A 21,906-nucleotide genomic window follows, 5' to 3' on the forward strand; every position below is an offset into this window, starting at 1 on the left:
AACAAAATCTGGATGTTACACAGATACAGTCCAGACAAGACTAAAGCCTGGTGATCTCATTACTTGAGAAATGTAATATTACAATTCCTCCAGAGAAGTTTACAGCTGGGTTATTCTAAAAGGCTGTTATTGCCTCCTTTATATGGGTGCTCTTTCAGCTAAGTTACCACAGATATAATTTTCAGAGAGGTGCCCTCTAAGTATCTTCTTAAGAACTCACTGAATGAACTCTGTTTACATACTCCAGTATATGAAGTTTTTGGAAGTTTGGATGGAATATTATCAACTAAGAATAAGATTCAAAATTACATTTTGAAAACTCTGAGATCAATGTATAGTGATCCCCAGAACACTGTGACTAAGTGCTGAAATATTGTTCACTAACTCAAGAAATACACTGCAAGCATCTTTAAAAAATTGAGCCAGGGAAGGAATGAAATGAAAACATAAAGTCAACAATTCAGAGAAGTGAAAAATGTTAGTTTCTTTAGGGATAAAAGAACTGTCATAGAACAGGAAGAAAGACACACTCATATAGCACAGACACTGACTGTGATCATCTGAGAAACCTGTGGCAGTGCTCCAGAGAAGACATGGTAAGAATGGTATGCAAAAAGAAAAAGAGACAGGAATAGGAAATTGTGGAGGGGGGAGGAAAGGGTGAAAAACACACAAAAATTACTTTTCCTGCCTCTTTATTTCAGCTGCTTTGCTCTTTGACTATCTAGTTTTTCTTGTGAAGACATCAGGGACAAAAAGGGAAGGAAAGAGACATGGAAATAGCTCAGTTACTAGGTATGAAAAAATAACAAAAAAGTTATTTCAAAAGCATGTAAAAATTATCAATAACAGTGAAAAGCTGCTCTTAGCTGTCTCGTTGCTTGCAGCCAAATCTTAAGAAGGAACCTGAAACTAAATTATTCACCACAGGGAAAATGTGCCTTCTGCAGATGTTTCCTCACGCCCTTCTCTCATAATTGAGGAAAAGTATGATGTTGCTTTGTAATTAAGAACATTTATTTGGTGAGTGAATATTAAAAATCAACAGCCTAAAGGTCAGAGCATTTCCTTGAACACATCATCACATGTACACAAAAAACATCAACACAGTGATGCCAAACTGATTTTTGCCTTTTTACATTTATATATTCTTTATATATTTGTAGCTCTGTAGCATATTATTGTATAACTATATAGATTTGTAGCTAGCATTTAACCTACTCTGTTAGACAGAAAGACAGAACACATTCCTAGAGACCTGAATCCTCTGGGGACCAAAGGTAAATTCTCTGGGGACCCAGGTTAAAATAGCTTCTCAAGACACTTTTTCATAAACAAAGTTTAGTTAGTATCTAAAGGGGGGGGAGGGGGGCTCAAAAAAGGGTCAAACCAGCAAGGAATTATCTCAACTCTAACTGGGAATTCTTGTTAGTTATGCTAATTTGTGAAACATAAAATTGTGTCTACTTTATGTTACTATGTGCATCTTCAGCACATTTTTGGCATGTATTCCAGTGTGTTGTGCACCATAAAGGATTCTTTATAAAGGTAACTGCTTTTTTATTACCTAACTGTGTCTGAGTTTTTGTCTGACTGCTTTTTAGGACTGAAAAGACATCAGCAGGACTGTTGTAGGAATTTTTTTCTCCACATATTCTATTGTATTCACTTACTGAACTTCAGAATTTTACTAACAAAACATTTTTTAAAACGGAGAAATAATGTTTAAGTGGAAAAAACAATGTACCTCTCTGAATCAAATCAGTGCAGGTAGTGATGCTAAGGGTGACATTGTATTCACTTATTGAACTTTAGAATTTTGCTAATGAAACAATTTTCAAAAAGGAGAAATAGTGCTTAATTGGGGAAAAAAATGTACCTCTCTAATACAAATCAGGGCAAATAGGGATGCTAAGGGTGAAAGGAGGCATGAAATATTCCTCTGTGGTACTGAGACAAAACCAGCATATTCCTAGAGCAGAAAATTCAAGTAAGATCAAAACTATTATGTCCTTCTAACCTGTAAACAGCTCAGCTCCTCTTTTGTGCTAGAACAGAAGTGACCAAATATTTTTAAACCCTGAGCTATAGCTTCAGGTCTTCCTATTGCCAAGATTTACTTCCTATGGCTAAGATTCATTCAACAAGAAGTCCCTTCCAGTCTAAGCTGTTCATAGCTGATGCACCACAGGCACTAATGAGAGGAATAGCTCTGAAGTAGTTCAGGGGAACGCGCACTGTGTGTTTCCCCTTTGCAGTCTGGGGAGCTGCCTGTACCACGGGGTTTTGTGGCAAATTGGCACAGCTCACCATGGCAGCCTTCATTGGCTCTTTCTGCCCCCTAATGAATTACTCACTAATTCCTCTCCAGTTTAGCTTAGCTGCTGATTACAGAGCTTAATCTCCAGGCTGGAAGCTACGCTTTATAAGATTTAAACTTTAGAAGATTCATATGTCTAAAGACATACGACAATATAAAACTGAGATACTGAGACAGTAAGACTGCTCCACCTTGTTCCTCAAAACAAAAGGCACATCCATTTTTCAGTACCACAGCTATACCTATAATTTCAATAAAAGTAAACTCCATAGTGTTATTATCTTGTATTTACCATACACACAACAGGTAAAAAAATCTGCTATTTTGAGCTTTTTTTTTTTTTAATAATATTAGCTCTGCCCTTTTAGCATAACATTTAAAAATAGAATACTCATAAGTAAAAAGTGCTCTGGTTGAGGCAGAGCACATACATATTTGGGTTTGATTTAGCTGAAATGGAGCTATTTTTCCCCACAGCATCCCCTCACAGTACTGTGATTTATGTTGGTAGCTAGAAAGGAGTTGATAATGCAGCAGAATTTTGGCTACTGCTGAGCAGTGCTGGCACAGCATCAGCGCTGTCTCTCCAACATTCTGCAGCACCACTTCCCAGCAGTGCCAGCTGGGGGTGGGCAAGCTCTTGGGAGGGGGCTTAGTCAGGACAGCTGACCCAAACTGACCAAAGAGATATTCCATACAACAGGATATCGGCTCAGCAATAAAGGCTAAAGGAAAGAGGAAGAAGAGGGTGTACTCATTATTTACGACAGCTACATATGCTGAAGTCCTGCTTCCCAGGAAGTGTCTGGACATTGCCTGATGATGGAAAGTAGAGAACAAAATATTTGGCTTTTTTCTCTTCTTGTTCATCCGACCTTTCACTTTTGCTTTAGCAAATTGCCTTATCTTGACCTACAAATTTTTATCCAACTTATTTCCTTTTCCTGTCTCACTGAGAAGGGGAGACAGAGTGGCCAAGGCCAATACAACAAAATATTATACTCTTAATATTGTTTATTTTGTTTGACTAACACATTAACATATTTGATACCTCATGGACCCTCTTCTGTGAAATTACAGGGTGACTCAACTCCCTATATGTTTAGAAGTTTAGGAAATGATATGAAATTTACCACTTGAGAAAATCTGAACTGCAAAATAAATTGGATGTTTGAGCCCCAAAATATATTTAATACTCGATTATTTATAAGTAAACTCCATGAATATTAAAAGTAGCTACTGTAAAATAGTTTGGAATGATAACAGGAATAAATACTAAAAAACATGCTTTAGGCAGATTGGAGGACACAAGTAATCTATTTTACATTCATTTTTAATAAGATTGTTGCACATGTAAATTCCAAAAAATGTTATTTGCTAAACTTGCATAAATTCATGCACAGAGGCAATGCCTACAGAAAAACAACAGGAAATAACAACTCTATGTTACAGTCACATGTAATTGCGTGCAGTGGGGTAGTGTCATGAGAATGGTAATTCTGCATGTCAGCGTAATACTTTCATCATATTCTAGTTTTGAGAAACACATTCCTTAACATGGCTTTTGCAGAAATCTGATGTAGGTTTTTTGGGGAAGGCCTGACCAAGATTCCTAACTCTAATACTATTTCTGATATCCTAAACTTTGATTTTGCTTTTTATCCATAAATATGATCACCACATTAGGACAATATTATCACACTACCCCTCTAATTTAAGTTTTTGAGCAGCCATATTACCTTACACTGAATATCCATTATCTGTTTAACTAGCATCTCAAATTTTGTGACCAGTACAGGGATATTTCTTTCTGTCACAACACTCATAATGCTTTAATGTACATCTCTACCCTTCCCTAAAAGCAACTAAAATATGAAAGAACTTTTTAGCAAGAGTATAAAGGTACAGGATGAGAGCAGGGCTCCAAGAGTAGAAACAGAAATGACGACAGTTCAATATTTTTAAGCATAAACCCATTCACAATGACAGCATGTTCTGCAGGGGTGCATAGGGCTCTGCATGTTAGAAAATACCTGGCAAGTTAACAGAGTACCAAATATCTTGAGAAAGTGTGTCCTCAGACAGGAAGAGAAAAGGAGCTGTAAGAAAACTGTGGTGTGCTGTGTTTACAGCTGCTCTGGAGGTCATCTCTTGAGAATGATGTAGAATTGGTCATGGAGATTCATTTTCTTACCTGTCAGATATGCTATCAGACTCATATATAATATCCTAGAATTTGGCCTTCTATCATATAAATATGTTTTTTGACTACTACAACACAGTGGCACAGCTCAGGAAAATGGAAAGTGTTCCTGCATCTTGAAAAAATATGAAATATGAACAATTTTAAATTACAAGTAAAATGTAGAGAAGGCAGGTAAAATATGAGAAGGCAGTTCAAAAATTAGTTTGAAATACAATATGAAAATTGCACAGCAAGTAGCAAAGTTTTTTCAAGTCTATGAGGATAAAATAGTTTCCTATAAATGCCATTTCATCCTGCATCACTCGTAAAGAAATAGAATAGAATTGGGCAGGGTATTGGGAAGGATGGGAAGAATGATTAAAGATATTAAATATCTTCTGGTCTATAGAATCATGCCATAAGTACAGTGAATAGAGGCCAACTTGTTACTGATTTTTTCCCATAAGAACTGGACAACATGGAAACAGCAGGTGCTGAGTTCAAAGCAGACAGAGAAACAAATTCACATTTTAAATAAATTGTATAACTTCTTGCACAAAAATTTGTGGATTTAAGGCATTTACATGGGTTCAAAATAGGACTGAGTAATTCTACTGAAGAAACAGCCCTACAGGATTCAAAATATAAAGAACATTGCTGGCTTAAGAGTGGCTTAGCCACAGTTGAGTTGAGGCCTTAATTAACTGCACGTTTGCAGTGATTTTCTGTCCTGCACTAGAAAATCATTAGTGGTCAGTGCTAGATATGGAACACTGGGTATATGTTCTGCTGTATAGAATTTCTGGTCTGATGCAGAAATATGTATTTCCCCCTTCAAATACCTAGGTTTACAAAATGCAACATGTGTACCTTCAAATATTTATCCATGAGTAAACACTATAAAGGAAGTCATTAAAAGCACAACTTTTAAATGATCTAGCAATATTTCGTGTGTTTCATAAATACCAGCTAGGATTTTATAATAAAATAGGAATCACATTCAACATTTATCTCCATAGTAATACTGGAGGGCTGGGATAGAAATAAAACCAAGTAATTCTACTTTCCAGAAAAGAAAGATACAACTTGGCTGAAGAAAGGAAATCAAGTGCATCCTAATTTACCTCAAGAAATTCATCCCTTATGTCTGTCCAAAATGACTGCCAGAATCTTACTCTAATGCCTCCAGTTCTACTGTCTACTGTCTCTGAATCACTCAATGGCACTTTCATTTTTCATGATCAGATTATTTCTTTTGATGTCATCCTTGTAACAAAGTTTTGCTGTATTCACAGGATACAGCCATTTGCACAGCCTCTGCAGGAATTGTTATGGATGGCTCACCCCTTTCAGAAGTTCCTAATAACTCTGCGGATTTTACAATACCTGTTCAGTTTGCTTCACGCTTTCATTTTACATTTACACTCTAATTTTCATAGTCAAGAGTAAAGTTACTGCTGTTACTGTTAACTAAAAAATGAAGTCTGGATTTGCAGTACAATCATCTTATTAAAATATTACATTTATAACAGAGAAATACATTGATTAAAAAAAGAAATAATCAGAAACATTAATAAGTATTCAGATATTCTAACAAGAAAGACATAAAAGTACACAATGTTCCCATTAATTCTGCATATTTTATGGCCAGGGTCTTGCAATTAATAATGATTCTTTTCCACTCAAAACAAAGATATGGAGTCCAATTTCTGAAGCCATGGCAGATATCCAACTAATTGTACACACAAGTCAAAAAAAGGGGAGGTAAAAAACCCACTTTACCTCAAGTATGTGTGTTCATGCGGACAATTAGATGAATAAAACAAATTATGGCATCAATAAACTAATAGTTTGCACTACAAATTCTTTATAAATTTTTAAATAATGGAAGTAGAGAACCAAGGTAACAGGAGGGAAGATACACATACAGCTATTATTACAGTGTCACAATAATTGTTGTGCTTCCAGGATTATCACTTGTGCATATGGATGTTCTCACCTCATGATATGGAAGATACTCCATCCACAATTCCATATTATAGATACAAGTTAAACTTGTATAATACAGAAGAAAGAAATTCTAATTACTATTTGATTTTCTTAAATTTTAATGATAGCATCTCAGCAGTAACTATTTTTGCCCCAAAATTTTGAGGTAGTTCAGGACAAAGTTCTACATGCTTCTTTGATCACTTTTCAAACATTTCAAAACCTTTTTGTCAACTGCTATTTAACAAAATGAAATAAAATAAAGAAAAAAAAGTCAAACAGCATGTTTTGAAAAACAAAATTGGAAGAGTGGTTGGAAGACTGAATACAAATTTCCAGGATAAACTTGTTTTCCATGAAGATGAGGACATTACATAAAAATGTGCATCTAAACATCGTTCATATTAAATTTTCAGTTCCTTGTTTGAAATATTGTATTTTTTAACAGAATATAAATAGGTGAAAGAGACTTAATACTTTTTGAAAAATTAAAATTTGCCACATATTTACAGCTTTTTCATGTGACTCTCTTATACAATGTCCATATTTGTCAGAGCACAAAGGAAAATTTTCTTATTTTATTTTGAAAGCTTAATTTAATTTCATATTTTTAGTATTCTTCAAAAGTAAAAATGGATCCTTGGTTTGTTATGAAGTAATATAGAATATTTTAAATTCATTTTAAAAATTAGTGTTTCAGTAATCATGGAGTCAAATAGTTAAAATCACTTCTCATTGGTTCTAAAGAAAGAAATTTCTACATAAAATTCTTAGGTCCAAATATACAAAAATGTGCATTTCTTAGATATTAAAGAAGTAAATGGAAAATTTTCTTTTAAGCATCAATGAAATGACAGTGCCATAAATTTGATGCTTTATGTAGGATGCATATTAATGATATACACACCATGCAAGTATATATTTACCTTCACAGGATGGAGAGGATCCTTCAAACTGCAACTGTGCATTCAGTTTGCAGGTTAATATATCTTGTCCAACAAGGGTAAAACCAGGGTGGCACCTGTACTTCACAAAATCTCCTGGAAAAGGTATTTAAAAAAAGTTAAACCTCAAAAAATCCTTCAAACAGAAGTATATCAAAATCTCAGGTGGAACATGAAATAGCTTAGTTTAATTAGAATTCAAGTGAAAACAGAAGAAAGAAAAAGAAATACTATCTTTTTACCTATTTCAAAGTCATCATCTTCTGTAAACAAATCTGCATGTGGAACTGTGGGTGGAGGCTGGCACTTCCTGAGCTGATAAGCTGCAAATTTAAGGGAAAAAAAAATCATTACTGGTGTGCTAAGGAGTACTTTACAGAAAATTGATTTCATATTCACACTTCCCAAATTGCGAGAGCTGCACTGAACCTCGTGGTCTCTCAGTTACAACATTTTCCAAGTTAAATGTCATTACATGACATGAGTGTGATGAGACAGTGGAACAGGCTGCCCAAAGATGTGGATCTCAGGAATCATACAAGTCTAGGTCTAAACCTGGTCTTGTGGAAGATGTTCCTGTTCCTGGCAGGGGATCTGAAACTAGATGATCTTTAAGGTCCCTTTAAATGAAAAGCATTCTATAACTCTTTAAACAAAGTCTCTTCTCTGCTTTTCAAATCTGTTTCAATAAATTGTGAGCAACATCATAAGAAAGGTGACCACTAAAATAACTGTTTCTAAAATGGAATAGAATGCCTACAACAGTGGAAGAAGCCCTTTCTGGATTAAAAAACCAAAACAGAAATAAAGATTGTGATGAGACTGCATATCCTAAAGAAGATTCTCCCCTACAAGGAACAAATTGACTGTCAGAACAAAATTCTCTAGACAACTTGATATTCCTATTCGCTCTAGTTTTTGGTCCTCAGATTAAACACCGTGGGTGACCATGTATCATGAAGTTATTTTAGGAGAACCGTACAGACAAGAGAAACATTTCAGATTCTGAGTAACAATTTGATATGGACTTCCCCATGCAAACAGGTATCTCATTACTCTCTTTCTGCAACATTTATTTGGTCTTTGTGAATACATTCATTGTATATTTTTGATTTAGAGTCCAGACGGCTAAAAATCTTTCATTTATTATACATATTTTGGGTGATTAGTCCAAATTAGAGCTGGAATTATAGTTCAGCTTTTCACTTCTGAGTTAGATGCCTAATTTTCACCATCTGTAGCCCTGAATGTAACTTTGAACAAAGTATTTTGCTGCATATCAGTCTTCATGCTATTGTTCAACCCTACCATAGCACCCCAGAAACTATTCTGAAGAATAATGTTAGTAAAGAAAGTGAAATCTTACTGATTAAATCGGCCAAAGTAATTAAAAGAGTAAGAGCTTAATATTAGATGGTAATGGTTAACATTAAAGATAGAACATAGTTTATTAAAAGTCCCAAATTAACATTCTTAGGATTTTTAATATGTAATTTTAAAAAAATTATAAGTACTGTTATTAAAAAAACAAAGAACCCCAATCAAACAAAAAAAACTTCCCAAAACCAAAACCAAACAAAAAAAGAAAAAAAAAAAAAAAACAAAAACCAAAAAACAAAAATTAAAAACAAACAAAACACCAAACAGCAAATCCATGAGTCCTGGTAAGTCAGGGAAGCAAAGCTAAGAAATATTTTAAAAATTCACTAAATGATTGTAGTAGTTAGATGCTAATTATATAAAGAAAACAGACCGTGAAAATTGAGGACAAAGAATCCTCCTGTTGAAAAATCACTGTGAAATTTGAGGAGGACTTGATTGGTAGAGCTGTAAGCTGTTTCCAGAGCTGTGTTCCCACTGAAAACTCCTAGCTGAGGCGAATTATGGTCAGGACCATCCCTGGAATGTAAAACATTGAAAATTTAGCTGAAAAACTGATGTTCTTAGCATTCAAATTAACAATCTCTTTTTTCTGGAGAGCAGTTTAAATTTTTATAAAAAATTATTTTCCTAATGATTTAAAATTAGTTTCTTTTTTTTTTCCCTAGCACACAGAACACTCTTTCTGTGATTTTTTTTTTTTTGTGACCAGACTACTTGCAATAGTTTTTATATTTACATGGTCCAGAAATGTAGTGGTGGCAAGAAATTTTCAATGTGTGTTCCTGCCAAAAATTTTCGTGTTCAGATCAGATGTAGAAAAAAGTGAAAAAATTATGTAATGCTGTCATATTTCTAACATTTTGACCCAGTTGCTACAAGTCTTCAACTTTTGGTTAAAACATAGAGTTATGGAAATGGCAAGTTACTCGTCCATTTAAATGAATTCCAAAGATTCAAAGGTATATCCTAAGAGAAAACAAAAAAAAAAAAAATAGAGGGAGAAAAAACTATGAAATAATCTTGTGTTTTGTGTTTCTCAACATTAGGATAAGACACACAAAGGGAAACATACTCCAGTAACATCAGGGTTCCTTCACTTCCAGTATCATGATGTACATCATTCAGACCTGAACAGTCAGAATGAATAAATAAACAGTACTCCCTACTTTTATCACTGAAGAACTTTTTGAGCTCTACAACACTTATTCATGGTTGTTTTGTATATTACACGAATCTAAACTGAATGAAAAATCTTTTTCAATATGCCATTTCAGAAAGCTTGACATTATCTAGAATGTCTCTGAAAGCTGTTAATTTGACCTTTTACTGTCTTTCAATCAGAGGTATATTTATTCACCACAGTTGTATCATTGAAAAGCCAAGCATCATATCCATACAACCCTCCAGGGAAGACAATGTATGATGTATTTTACTCTTAGGCTTACAGGCAGTGCAAATACCAGAGGCACCAAATGGCTGTTCAGAGACATGCACATCTCTATAAAGTGTCTGAAAAACCTCACCAATAGCGATAGGAATGGTGGATTAGCTGGGAGATTGGAGCAGCTGACTCACACAGCAATAAGTTACATCCTAAATTCTGTGCAAACCTTCCTTTTCCTGAACCATTTGCAGCATATATGAGGAGTCACTTTGCACAGCGTGTGGGGTAAGGACCAGGGATGGACAGAGATGACATTTCCAACACCTTTAGCATTATCTGTGCCTGTTCTTGAGTGCAGTAAGTCCTTATGCAAAAATCTAGACAGCTCTAAGTCCTCTTCCTTCAGAGGAGATCACAAATTGAATGGGTTTGTGTGGAAAGAAATACAAATTCAGAGAAGAGGAACATGTAATATGGAGCTTAAAGACATGGAGGTACAGGGACTAAAATTCTGGGTTAGAAAATATAAAAAACTATGTCTATCAGGCATATTTAAATATTAAGAAAACATAAGAAAATCTTACTTAATGCCAAAATTAGTTAATGTTTAAAGATGTCAGAAATTTTTGCAAAAAACTGACATATATTGCCTGTGTGCTCATGGAACAAATAATTCAACATAGTGTAGATTATTACATTACTTTGACCTCACATGGCCTCAACTTAAAGAAGAGAGAGTCAAACAAGATCTGATTGATAACTGAGTTTGAGCTTCAAAGTATTTTGGAACAGTATTCTTAAAGAGTTCAGACAGTGTTTTTTTTTTTTTTTTCAGATAACCTTAGAAGTTGTTTTAAGCTGTTCTTCAGCACATATGACAACCTAAAGGGCAATACTAAGAAAATCTATGGCTTGGGACAGTGAGACTTGATTAATCAATCAGAAAAAATCCCTTCTGTTTCAAAAAAATTGCATACCAAACTGCAATGTAGTCATTCACAGGTTCAGTCTGGAGTAAGGTAAAGTTGATATAAATCCCATGGCCTGGAGATACAATAATTAACCAAGTACAGTCCTTGGAATTTGGGTATTCGTCTGGAAACCCTGGGGAATAAACTGTACCATTCTGAGCAGTTACATTATAGCCACAAGGAGCTGAAAAGAAAACAAATGAAAAAAATTAGTAGTAGAAAATATTTTTTCATGTTACAATATCAAAATGCTATGAAATTCTTAAAGCTTCACAAGACAAGACAACCTAAGTCTTAAAGACAGCCTTTCCCTTGGTTGATTGCTTCTCAAATAAATACTGACATTTCTAAAAGTAACTTATGCTGATGTCCTTAAAGTTTCATTTCTTAAAATTCATCAAAATCTACTGGTAGTATTGTTTGCATATAATTCTAGAAACTAAGTCCACACACCATTTAAAAAGGGGCACCTTTTGTTTGAATTCCAGACTAAAAAACAAATAAACAAACAGGTCCTGCCTGTTTCTGTCCAACTGAACTGTAACTGAACAGGAATACAATTCTGAAAAAAATAGGCTGACTGTTCTTTCACTAGTCCAAAACCATTATGCTTTATTTCCGACAGGTCTGAGTCATTTTTAATGGTGATTCACTTGCGGATTGTATGCTAATTATCCTTATGACAAGTAAAATGGACATACAGACATGAATTTTTGCACATTTGCTGGATGAAGTCTGTAGTCAAATCAAAGTTGTGAAAAGGTTGACTTTATTCAAGGGCAGCAATATATGATAATGTGCTCTTTTGAGTCTCAGTTTGGAAGAATTGACTGAATATGGATGAAAGCATGTATTCAAGTAGACATGTGGCCATTAGTGTAAATTAGTGAGTCTCACCCATTAGAATGAGACTATAATCTGATTTATAGGCACTCAGCCTTGCTCTAGAACATTTCTCTTTAGCTCTTACCATTAAGCTTATGTTATTATTATCACTGTTTCTGTGACACTCCTTCAGACCCTCTTTATTTCTTTTTCAACTTAAGAAGAGATGGAAAGTAAAAGCAGAAAAAATTGACTAAAGGAAAAAGAAAAAAAACAGAAAAGGGAAATAAGGACTGATAAATGCAGAAGGATGTCTCATTTTCTGTATGGTTTAAAGCTGCTATACTGTTGTGGGTCATCTGGCTAGTTGATGAGTAGCCCTTTTTGGATTTATAGGACACGCTAAGGAGGCTTTAACTACTTCACTTTCTTCATCCAATCAGTACTAATTTGTATTTAGCACATTTTCTGTCTGGACACAATCCTGTGCAATGTGCTCTAGGATGATTCTGCTTGAGCAAGAGGTTGGACAAGATGACCCACTGTGGTCCCTTCCAACCTGACCCAGTTTGTGATTGTCCGTACAGAACGGCACCTGCTCCTGAACCATGACTCTTTAGTGGCCAACAAATGAAACCAGCTAAGGAAAGTGAAGGCTTGGTTCAATGTGTCTGATTCCTAGTTGCATGTTGGTTCCAGCAGCCAAGGGCATCTGACACTGTCTATCAGCTCTAGGAGTTCTGATGAAAATGTGACTCAAGCCTACTTTTTGCTATTTCTTAAACCCCTACATTCATGCCATGGTTATTTTGTCTGGTCTCAGAAATCTACTCTGTTCTTTCCACATCCACAGTACTCTATGTTTACAACTAAGACTGCTTTGAAAATTATGCTTATCACAGGGAAATACACTTCCTGAGACGAATATTAATTTCTAATTAATATACAGGATTTTTCTGATTGAATTTTTATATTTAATATATTTTGAGTTTACTAGATTTTGGACAGGTTTCTTAATGGTGTTATTGATTGCATACATTTTTTATTTTCCCTTCATTATTCTCTAATACTCAAGAAGGAATGCAGATTGATTATATCTTAGTAAAGACAGTCTAATTTCTCTTATATGATTGTTAGCCATGGAAGATCAATAAATTTTGGCAGGAAAACAAGTGTCTCAGGAAACAAAACTCTAGTAGAGCAAGTAATACATCCAGCTGTTACTAGTCTTTCTCCAAGGATCTTTAAAAATCACAGAAAACATAACATTAAACAGAAATAACTGTTTTCACACAAGATAAACATAGCTTTAGTGTGAATCAACAAATCACTCTAAATTAATGATGTTATTATGTTACACTTTGAATGACAGACATGAAGAAACAGAGATTTTTGAAATGAGTAAATGTATAATCAAATCTTCTAAACTGTCAAATGTTAACAGTAGACTACATGTCAATTTATAAATGAATGAATGCCACATTATATGTTCTCACACCTGTTTACACTTAATTACATTGTGCATGGAAAGACAGTAAACATTTTTAAAATTATATCAACAGATACCCAAACTCAGTCATTTACTGACAATTACATACATTACACCAAGACATCTATGGTAAGTCACCAGGACAACCAGATTGCACAGTGGTAAAGTCTTAGAGCATGACTATATGGCATGATTCTGCCATGATTACTTGAGTAGCAATTAATCTAATTTTCTCCCATACACAGATTCTCAGCCTTCAAAAGTATGTGCAATCTTCTGTAGAAATATTTGATTCAAACTTCTAAGAAAATTGGTCACAGCTAAAAAAACTATTTAATTCTTTTACTGATTTCTCTCTCAGATCCACTGTCAAATTACAACAATCAGAGTACCAATTTGTTTTCCCTGTAGAAAAAAACATTTATATGTCATAAGAATAATTTCAGCAGTACTAGGTAGAGCTTTAACACACACAGATGAATTTACCACAAAACAAGTAGTGTGCTAAGTGAGAAACAGAAAGCTCTTAATGCTCAGTCAAAACAGAAAGCAGCCTGCTGTTTAGCCAGAAAAGGTACCCATAAATGTACACAACCACACACTCAACAGAGTTGCATGCATTCCTCAGCTGTGTGGAGGAGATGTAGATGACTGTGGGTACACCTGGAAAGTAGGATTCACATGCACAGGAACCAGGCCAAATGTACATTGTGAATTATGGAAATGTCAGTAGTAGAGGAATACCTTCTTTGAATTAGAAAATGATGATTAAACCACTGAATTAAAACTATGGATGAGGGGACAGGGAAAAGTAAGAATGACTTTGTCCTCATGTCATTATAAATGTTAATTCACTTGCATGTCATCTCAAAAAACATATATTATTTACTCTTGTTTCATCTAAGAAAACAGAAAATGCTGATTTATACCATAAAAATCTGCTTCTTCTATTATACACCTTCGTGTATTTTAGGAAATATGCTTCTGTAGGGAGTAAAAAGGAGTAAGGAAATATAGAAGGCTGCATGCCCTTTGGTGTTGCATCCATATCACTAAAATATATATATGAGGTGTTGAACTCGAGCTAGGTTTCTTACAAATTCTAAAAACACAGACTGTTAACACTTTACACTTTTATATGAATTTATAATTGACATCTCAATAACTTTACCATATGTTTAACATGAAGAAAAATATTAAATATCTGTTTATAGTGAGCTTTTAGCATTAATAACTTTGTATTTTCTTCCAAAACATTTATAAAGGTTTCTCCATAACATAACTGTTTTTGAATAAAAGTATCTACTTGAAATAGTCTTTCACATAGAGGTTAAGATAATTTCTGGCAGTATCATGAGTTCTTATAATCAATACAAGTGACAGATATTAACAGGAAAAATAAATCACTGCCGAGGAATATTATTCATAAAACATTTATTATTTATAAAGCACATAATATTCTGTCATTATCTGCTTACACTGCAGATTAGGATAAAGGCACTGTTCTTCAGAAAAAGCTGCATTATGTACAGGCCCACAAACAAGTAAACAAAAATCAGAAATTACTGTGAGTTCTGAAGCAAAGGTACTACCAGAAAGTTACCTTCACATCTGGGGAAATGATAGTTCCAATTTCTGTTGATTCCATGTTGACAAGTGAGAACAGGCTGTCCCCTCAAAACATATCCAGGATAGCATTCAAATGACACTGACTGTCCCACACTGTAATCCGAGTTGACTATATAGCCATTCAAAAAAGGAGGAGGATCGGGACAGTTCTGTAACTCATAAGCTGGAAGAGAACAGAAGTATTTTTATGGCTTGATCAGCTCCCAACACACTAGGAAGAACACATTTATATAAAATTTATAATGCATTCAATAATAGGTAAACACTAGAATACCAAGCTGCAGTTTTTCAGAGATTAACACATAACAAGAAATAAATCATCCATTTGAACTGTACAAAAATATTTTAGTAATGTACAACAAAGTCATTAATTCCTTAAAACTTTAAGAAATACAAGATTTTCATAATCCATTGGATTTTTAATATATATTGAAATATGCCCAAAAATAATGTGACCTAAAGAAATTAAAAAAAATAATTAATGACTTTAACACAACAGAGCAACATAAAGATCTAAAAAAAATTACAGATACCTGTGAAGGGAAAGGTCCTTTTAGATATATCACCATGTAAAAATTTGCTTTAATGATTCATCATATTTCATGTTAGGTTCTGTCCTTTGGAGGACACCAAAATATTAGTCAATGAAACACATTTAATTAATAAAAAGCAGTGTGGTTAAAATTGAGAGGAAGCTTTCATTAATAACATTTACTAAGACATAAAGATAATGTAAGCAGCTCCATATGAAGCAATAAAAAGACTGTTTTATAAAAATGTTATGCAGAATTACTTGCAAACAACTTAACATATATTGGATAGTAAGTAGTTGCCATTTAAAAAACCAATGTTAAAAGGATGAGGGCCCTTCTTTTTTTGAATCCTCAATTGCCAGTTAAGGAATACTTCTGTCAGAAGAAAGTTCAAACAAGAATAATAATACCAGCGTGCTCTGTATCCACATGTGTTGTTAAGTGCAAGCTATAAAACTAAGGCAAGAGAATAAGATGAACATATTCTTGAACAAAGTATTTTGTTACCTTTTTCAAAGTTAACCTTTACAATATGAACATGTTCATCCTAGAAGTGTATACTTATTATTCTGAAATAGATTATTTAAACAAGCCATTTCAGGAAGACTAAGACAAACATATATTTTAGATATGCTTAAGTGCTCACTTAAAGTGAAGTTTGTACTTAATTGGTTCACTGAAGTACAACAACTGGCAATAAGTTTTTTAGTCATGCTGTGCAATAAAAGATTTACATTGAGAGAGCCTTCTTCTTTTCCCTAATTCCTTCAGCGAATCCAGAATTCAGTGTTTGTAATACTAGAAAATTGGAAAAGATGTAGTGGTACTAGCAATATTCTGAAATAATCTAAAAAATCAGATCCCCCTTCTCTCAAATAACAAAAAATTAAGAAAATACATTTAAAACCTAAGAATAAAAAATAAATTGCTACTGGAAGGAAATGCAAAAAGGTTTATTTTCCCTAAATTGTGGTTCATTAAATTTTGTGCTAAATCTAGTAATGGCTCATTAATTTTTAATGTTATTTTTACTCCTGCTATCATTTGTGTAGTATTAATTCTGATAATATCATTATCAATATCTTTATACAAAATAGAGTAGTAGAAAGACTATTTAAGAATATAGGACTCTGAAGAGTACTGTATCAAGACTGAAATATTAAACGATATAAAAATCTATCTAGAAAATTATAATAAAAATAGAATAGAAATTATTCCAGAAGGTCAGAGGATCTCACAGATTTTTTTTAAAGATGCAGCAATGCATTGCCCAACAGTTACAACAACAGTGTTTTGAAACAATGACAGCAAGTATTGGAATATTTCAACTTTGATTGTAGAACCTTCTGAGGAGATGAATACCATCCCTCCTTATTTGTTTAACTTGATACAATACAGCATTCATAGATTATGTTTTGCAAGTACTTAACACAGTCTCAGAATTTTTGAAGTTAGTATTAAAAATCAGTTTCAGGGGAAAAAAAAACCAACTCTCTCTGATCTACATAAAAACATAAGACAGGAACCACTCAGGTGAGAGAGGAATCCTGACAGATTTGACAGAGATGTTCCATAGACTAAGGAAGTGATGATTGTGTGTATATGTATCAAAAGAGATAATTAGGAAGGTGATGGGATATTAGGGAGTATTGAAACTTGGCGTGACAAAAATTATATGGAATAAGAGGTGAGTATTGTCTTGGTTTCTGCTAGGGAAGAGTTAATTTCTTCTAATTTTAAAAATTTTTTCTCATGCTTTGCCAGTGAAGTGGTATTAAAAAAAAAACAAAACAAAACAAAACAAAAAAAAAACCACCCCAAAAAAACCCCAAAAAACCCCCAAAAAACCCAAAAAAACCCCAAAAAACCAAAAAAACCCAAAAAAACAGGAAGGAGCATAGCTGGGACAGGTGGTCTGAACAGACCAAAGGGATGTTTCATACTATAGACCATCATGCATCATGCCTGGTATACAAACTGGGAGTAGTTACCCAGAAGGGTGGCTGGTCTGGGTTCAGGAAGGGAGCTCTGGCATCAGCCAGCAGGTGGTAAGGAAGTTGTGGACTGCAATGAGGTCTCTCCTCAATCTCCTTCAAGCTGGACAGACCAAGGGACCTCAGCCACTCCCCATGCAGCTTCACCTCAAAGCCCTTTCACCTTCTTTGTTGCCCTGCCACGGACTCTCCCTAATAGTTTAAAATTTGTCATTTATCGCAGTGCCCAAAAGTGAACACAGGACTCGAGGTGAGGCCACTGAAGAGCAGAGAGGGACAATCCCCTCCCTTGCCTGCTGGTGATGCTGTCCCTGATGCCCCCAGGACAGGGCTGACCCTTCTGGCTCTCAGGGCACTGCTGGCTCATGTTCAACTTGCCACTGATCATGACCCCCAGGTCCCTTTCTGTGGCACTGCTTTCCAGAATCTCTTTCTCCAGCCTGTCTGTACAGCCAGAGTTGGCACATTCCAGGTGAAAAATCCAGCATTTTCCCTCATTGAACTTCCTATGGTTGGTGATTGCCCAATCTTTTAATTAGCTGAGGTTTTTCTGCAGGGCCTCTGTGCCGTCAAGGGAGTCAGCCGCTCTTTCAAGTTTTCTTTTATCTGCCAGCTTTCTTAGTATCCCTTCCAGTCCTGCCTCCAGGTCACCTACAAAGATGTGGGGGGGCACAGGGCCTAAGATGGAGCCCAGTGGGACCCCACTAGTGCCAGGTCCCCAGTGTGATGTCACCCCAGGTACTGTCACCCTTTGTGCCCAAAGCATGAGCCAGTTGCTCACTCATCATGAGATGTGTTTATCCAGCTGTGTGCTGGACATTTTGCCCACAAAGATCCTGTAAGAAACAGTATCAAGAGCTTTCCTGAAATCCAAGATCACATAAACTGACTTCCTGTGTTTCAGTAAGTTGGTTGTTTTGTCATAAATAGAAAACCAGGTTTCATAAGCAAGATTTTCCTCTCATGAAGTTGTGCTAGCTGTGACCAATGATTGCAGTCTCTTGTGTTTTTCAGTACCTTCCAGAATAAGCTTCCCCACAAGTTTACCAGGCACTGAAATGAGAGTGACAGGCCTGTAGTTTCTTGGATCCTCCTTCTTGCCCTTCTTGAAAACTGGTACAATGTTGACCAGCTTCAAGTCAGCTGGCACCTCTCCAGACTCACAAGACTGCTCTAAAATTGAGAGAGATTTTTCAATTACATCAGCCAGCTCTTTGAGGACACTTGGATAAATCCTATCAGCCCCATAGATTTGTTAACAGCATCCCTTACTGTCATTTGCATTGTAAATTTAAAACAAAAACAAAACAAAGCCTACCTTTTAAAATTCTAGCTACTCTTTATTGAGGAACGCATATGCTTTTTGCCTGTTGTACATAAGGCAAACTAAATACATACAGAAATTTTGGGGGTTTGTTCTGGTATTTGTTTTTGTAAGAGGAGAACCTGTGCCAAAAGCAGATCACCGTAACTTTGAAGGTCAGTCAGTGAGTGGTGAAAGCACTTGCATATGAGCAGAGTAAAACTGTTTGTTTTGCTATTTGTTATTTCAGAAAAGAAGGTATAAAATTTTAACATAGCCTGCTTGTATTTTCTAGTATAAATTATATAGATGACTCATAAATTATTGGTCAGAGGATCCATGCGACTATGATATTATGATTTACAGGTCATTCAGGAAATGTTTTATAGTTTTGACATAAATATTAATTATATTCTTCTTTGCTCTTTTGATATTTGCAATAACACCTGATTTAACAGAGCAATTCATTATTCAGTAGTCATGACTAACAAATACTGACAACATATCCTGATGTCACACCTTGCAATAGAAAACTCTTTTTATGAGTGTCATGGCCAAAGATTTGTTTGCTACTGAGCTTTACAAACTGAGATTCCATTTGACTGCAGACAAAAACTCTAGTGAGAGCCTGAAATAAAATGTAAAGGATCTGAGGAAAATATTTCATTCCAATACTGGCAGCAGTCAAATACTTGAATTTTAGAATTATCTCATATAGCCATTTGCCATTTATTTGTGCAGTACATTTTCTACTGATAAGAAAAGATTGTAAATCACAAAATAAATTTAATTGATTCTCTGTTGCCTTGTTGTTATGGTTCAAATGTATTTGCCATCTTACATAAGCACTAGGGTGACTTATTGGCTTTCCAAGAGCCACATACCTCTGTAACACTTACACAAGGAAAAAATTGCTTTTCAGAAAAATGGTATCAGCAGGGAATTGAGCATGCAATCACTAAAATGCTACGAAAGCTCACAATTAACTCAATTAAAACTTTCATTTAGGCTTATGGTACATTCCTCCAGTATTATGATGTGTAAAACTACTGACTCAATAAAAATCCACTTCTCAGACTAGAATGGTCTGCCATGAGTTGTTTTGAAAAGAAACTTTAAAGTTGATCTAGTTCCAACTTCCCTGCCATGGGCATGGACATATTTCAGTAGATCAGATTGCTAAAAGTACCATCTAAACTGAGGATGTTCCATCTAACTGAAGATCTTCAGGATTCACAGCTTTTCTTGTTTCAGTGTCTCACCACCTTCATTTTATGTTCCTTATGTCCAATCTTGATCTACTATATTTTGATTTAAAATTGCTGACCCTTCTAACTAAAGACCTTGGTAAAAAGTCTCTTCTCTTATTTTTAAAAAGACCCTCTTGAATACTGAAAGGCCGCAACAAGGACTTCCTGAAACCTTCTCAATTGGGGTGAACCCCAACTCTCTCAGCCTTCCTTCACAGAAGATGTGCTCCAGCCTGCTCTTTACTCTGTAGTCTCCCTCTGCACCAATGTGGGATCTCAGCACCTCAGGATGGAGGTGCAGAGTGGCCGAGACCACCCTTGGGGGGCTCGGGAGTCCTGGAATGTTGCCAGAAGTGTCTGGTGGCTGGACTTTGATCCTACACAGGAAATGACACCTGTATGAGGACTGGGAGGAATTCACTGGGTGAATGGTGAAGGGATAAGTTAATTAGAGTGTAAAACACGGGGTTTAGGATTTTGGTACAGGGGGGTCTAAAGAAGTAAGATGGAGGAATTGGGGCGTGTCCTCTCCTTCTTCTTCTTGGCCTCCATCTTCTGTGGTGATGGTGGCACTTTGGGATTGGTTATTACTAAAAGTGCACCGGTTAATAAGGGTAGAAGGTATTGGGGAAAAATGATAAATATTGTACACGTAACTTTGGGTATAAAGATAAGTGACCGCCCGGGGGCTTGCGGAGTGTGCCCATGGCTGACTTGCTGTGCAGACCTCTGTCGGGCTGAAAGAAAATCTTTTAGATAAACAATTAATAAGCACCGAGACAAGATCAGAAGTCTCTCCTCGTCCTTTGAAGCGCCGGGCTCTTCAAGGCCATCCCTGGGCCTTTCCAGGCCACCTAAACAGCACAGAAAACTTACAAGCCTAAACAGCCGAGAAACCGAGCAAGTGGCATCCCTGAGCTATCTCCGGTCATAAATCAGAAAAGAGAAACACTGAAAATCTACACACCAACTCTAACAGAGCCGTGCCTCTCGTGCTTGAGGCACCAGAGCTGAATGCAGAGCTCCAGGTGGAGTCTCAAGAGAGCGAAACAGAGGGAGAGAATCACCCCCCTTGATGGCCATGCCTCTTTTTATGGAAGCCCAGGATGCAGATTGCTGGAGCACAGGATAGGCCTGGCAATCTGGAAGCTCAGTTTATTGTTGTAGGCACCAAAGAACATCATCTTTACAGATGCCGTGACTCAGGACTAGAATCACGAAACATAATTCATGATTTAGAAAATAATTTGTTACAAGGCCCTCAAAAGATTGTGTTTTATTTCCTTTAGCATTCCTGCCTTAGGACATAATTTGAAACCATTTTAAAAATACAGTAACTTTTCAACAATCCCTTTTTCATTCCATGATTGCTAAGATTCAGAAGCTCCATCATTTTTTTTTTTTCCAGTTAAAGGTCATCAGATTTAACACATTTAAATCATGTTTTGTGTGTGCCTGAGTGTTTGGGGAAGAAAGGCATGGCAATTAGGACATTTTTCTGTGTATTTTCTTGAACATATTGCTCAAACTCTCAAATACATGAGAGTGAGATTCTTACTTAGTGTTCACCTTTATCTTATATTGAAATTCAGAGCAGACTGAAAATTGTCTTACAGTTCCAATAATAGGAACTAGGACTTCCACAGAAAAAAAATACAAGTCAAAAATTTATTCTGCTTCCCTTAAAGAAGCTCTAGTCTTAAAGGG

At 35.5% G+C, this 21,906-nt stretch overlaps 1 protein-coding gene across 1 annotated transcript in view; it reads right to left on the bottom strand.

Annotated features, from left to right (window-relative positions):
• CSMD1 (CUB and Sushi multiple domains 1) overlaps nucleotides 1–21,906 on the bottom strand; it is a 1,067,119-nt gene that overhangs the window by 97,490 nt on the left and 947,723 nt on the right. Inside the window, exons 42-46 of the mRNA XM_059468452.1 lie at nucleotides 15,094–15,282; nucleotides 11,183–11,360; nucleotides 9,192–9,337; nucleotides 7,681–7,761; nucleotides 7,421–7,534 (exon numbers count right to left, since the gene is read on the bottom strand). Coding sequence (XP_059324435.1) covers nucleotides 7,421–7,534; nucleotides 7,681–7,761; nucleotides 9,192–9,337; nucleotides 11,183–11,360; nucleotides 15,094–15,282 — 708 coding nt within the window. The remainder of the gene's footprint in view (nucleotides 1–7,420; nucleotides 7,535–7,680; nucleotides 7,762–9,191; nucleotides 9,338–11,182; nucleotides 11,361–15,093; nucleotides 15,283–21,906) is intronic.

Source organism: Ammospiza nelsoni, chromosome 3, assembly GCF_027579445.1.
Source record: "Ammospiza nelsoni isolate bAmmNel1 chromosome 3, bAmmNel1.pri, whole genome shotgun sequence".
Classification (NCBI taxonomy): Eukaryota; Metazoa; Chordata; class Aves; order Passeriformes; family Passerellidae; genus Ammospiza; species Ammospiza nelsoni.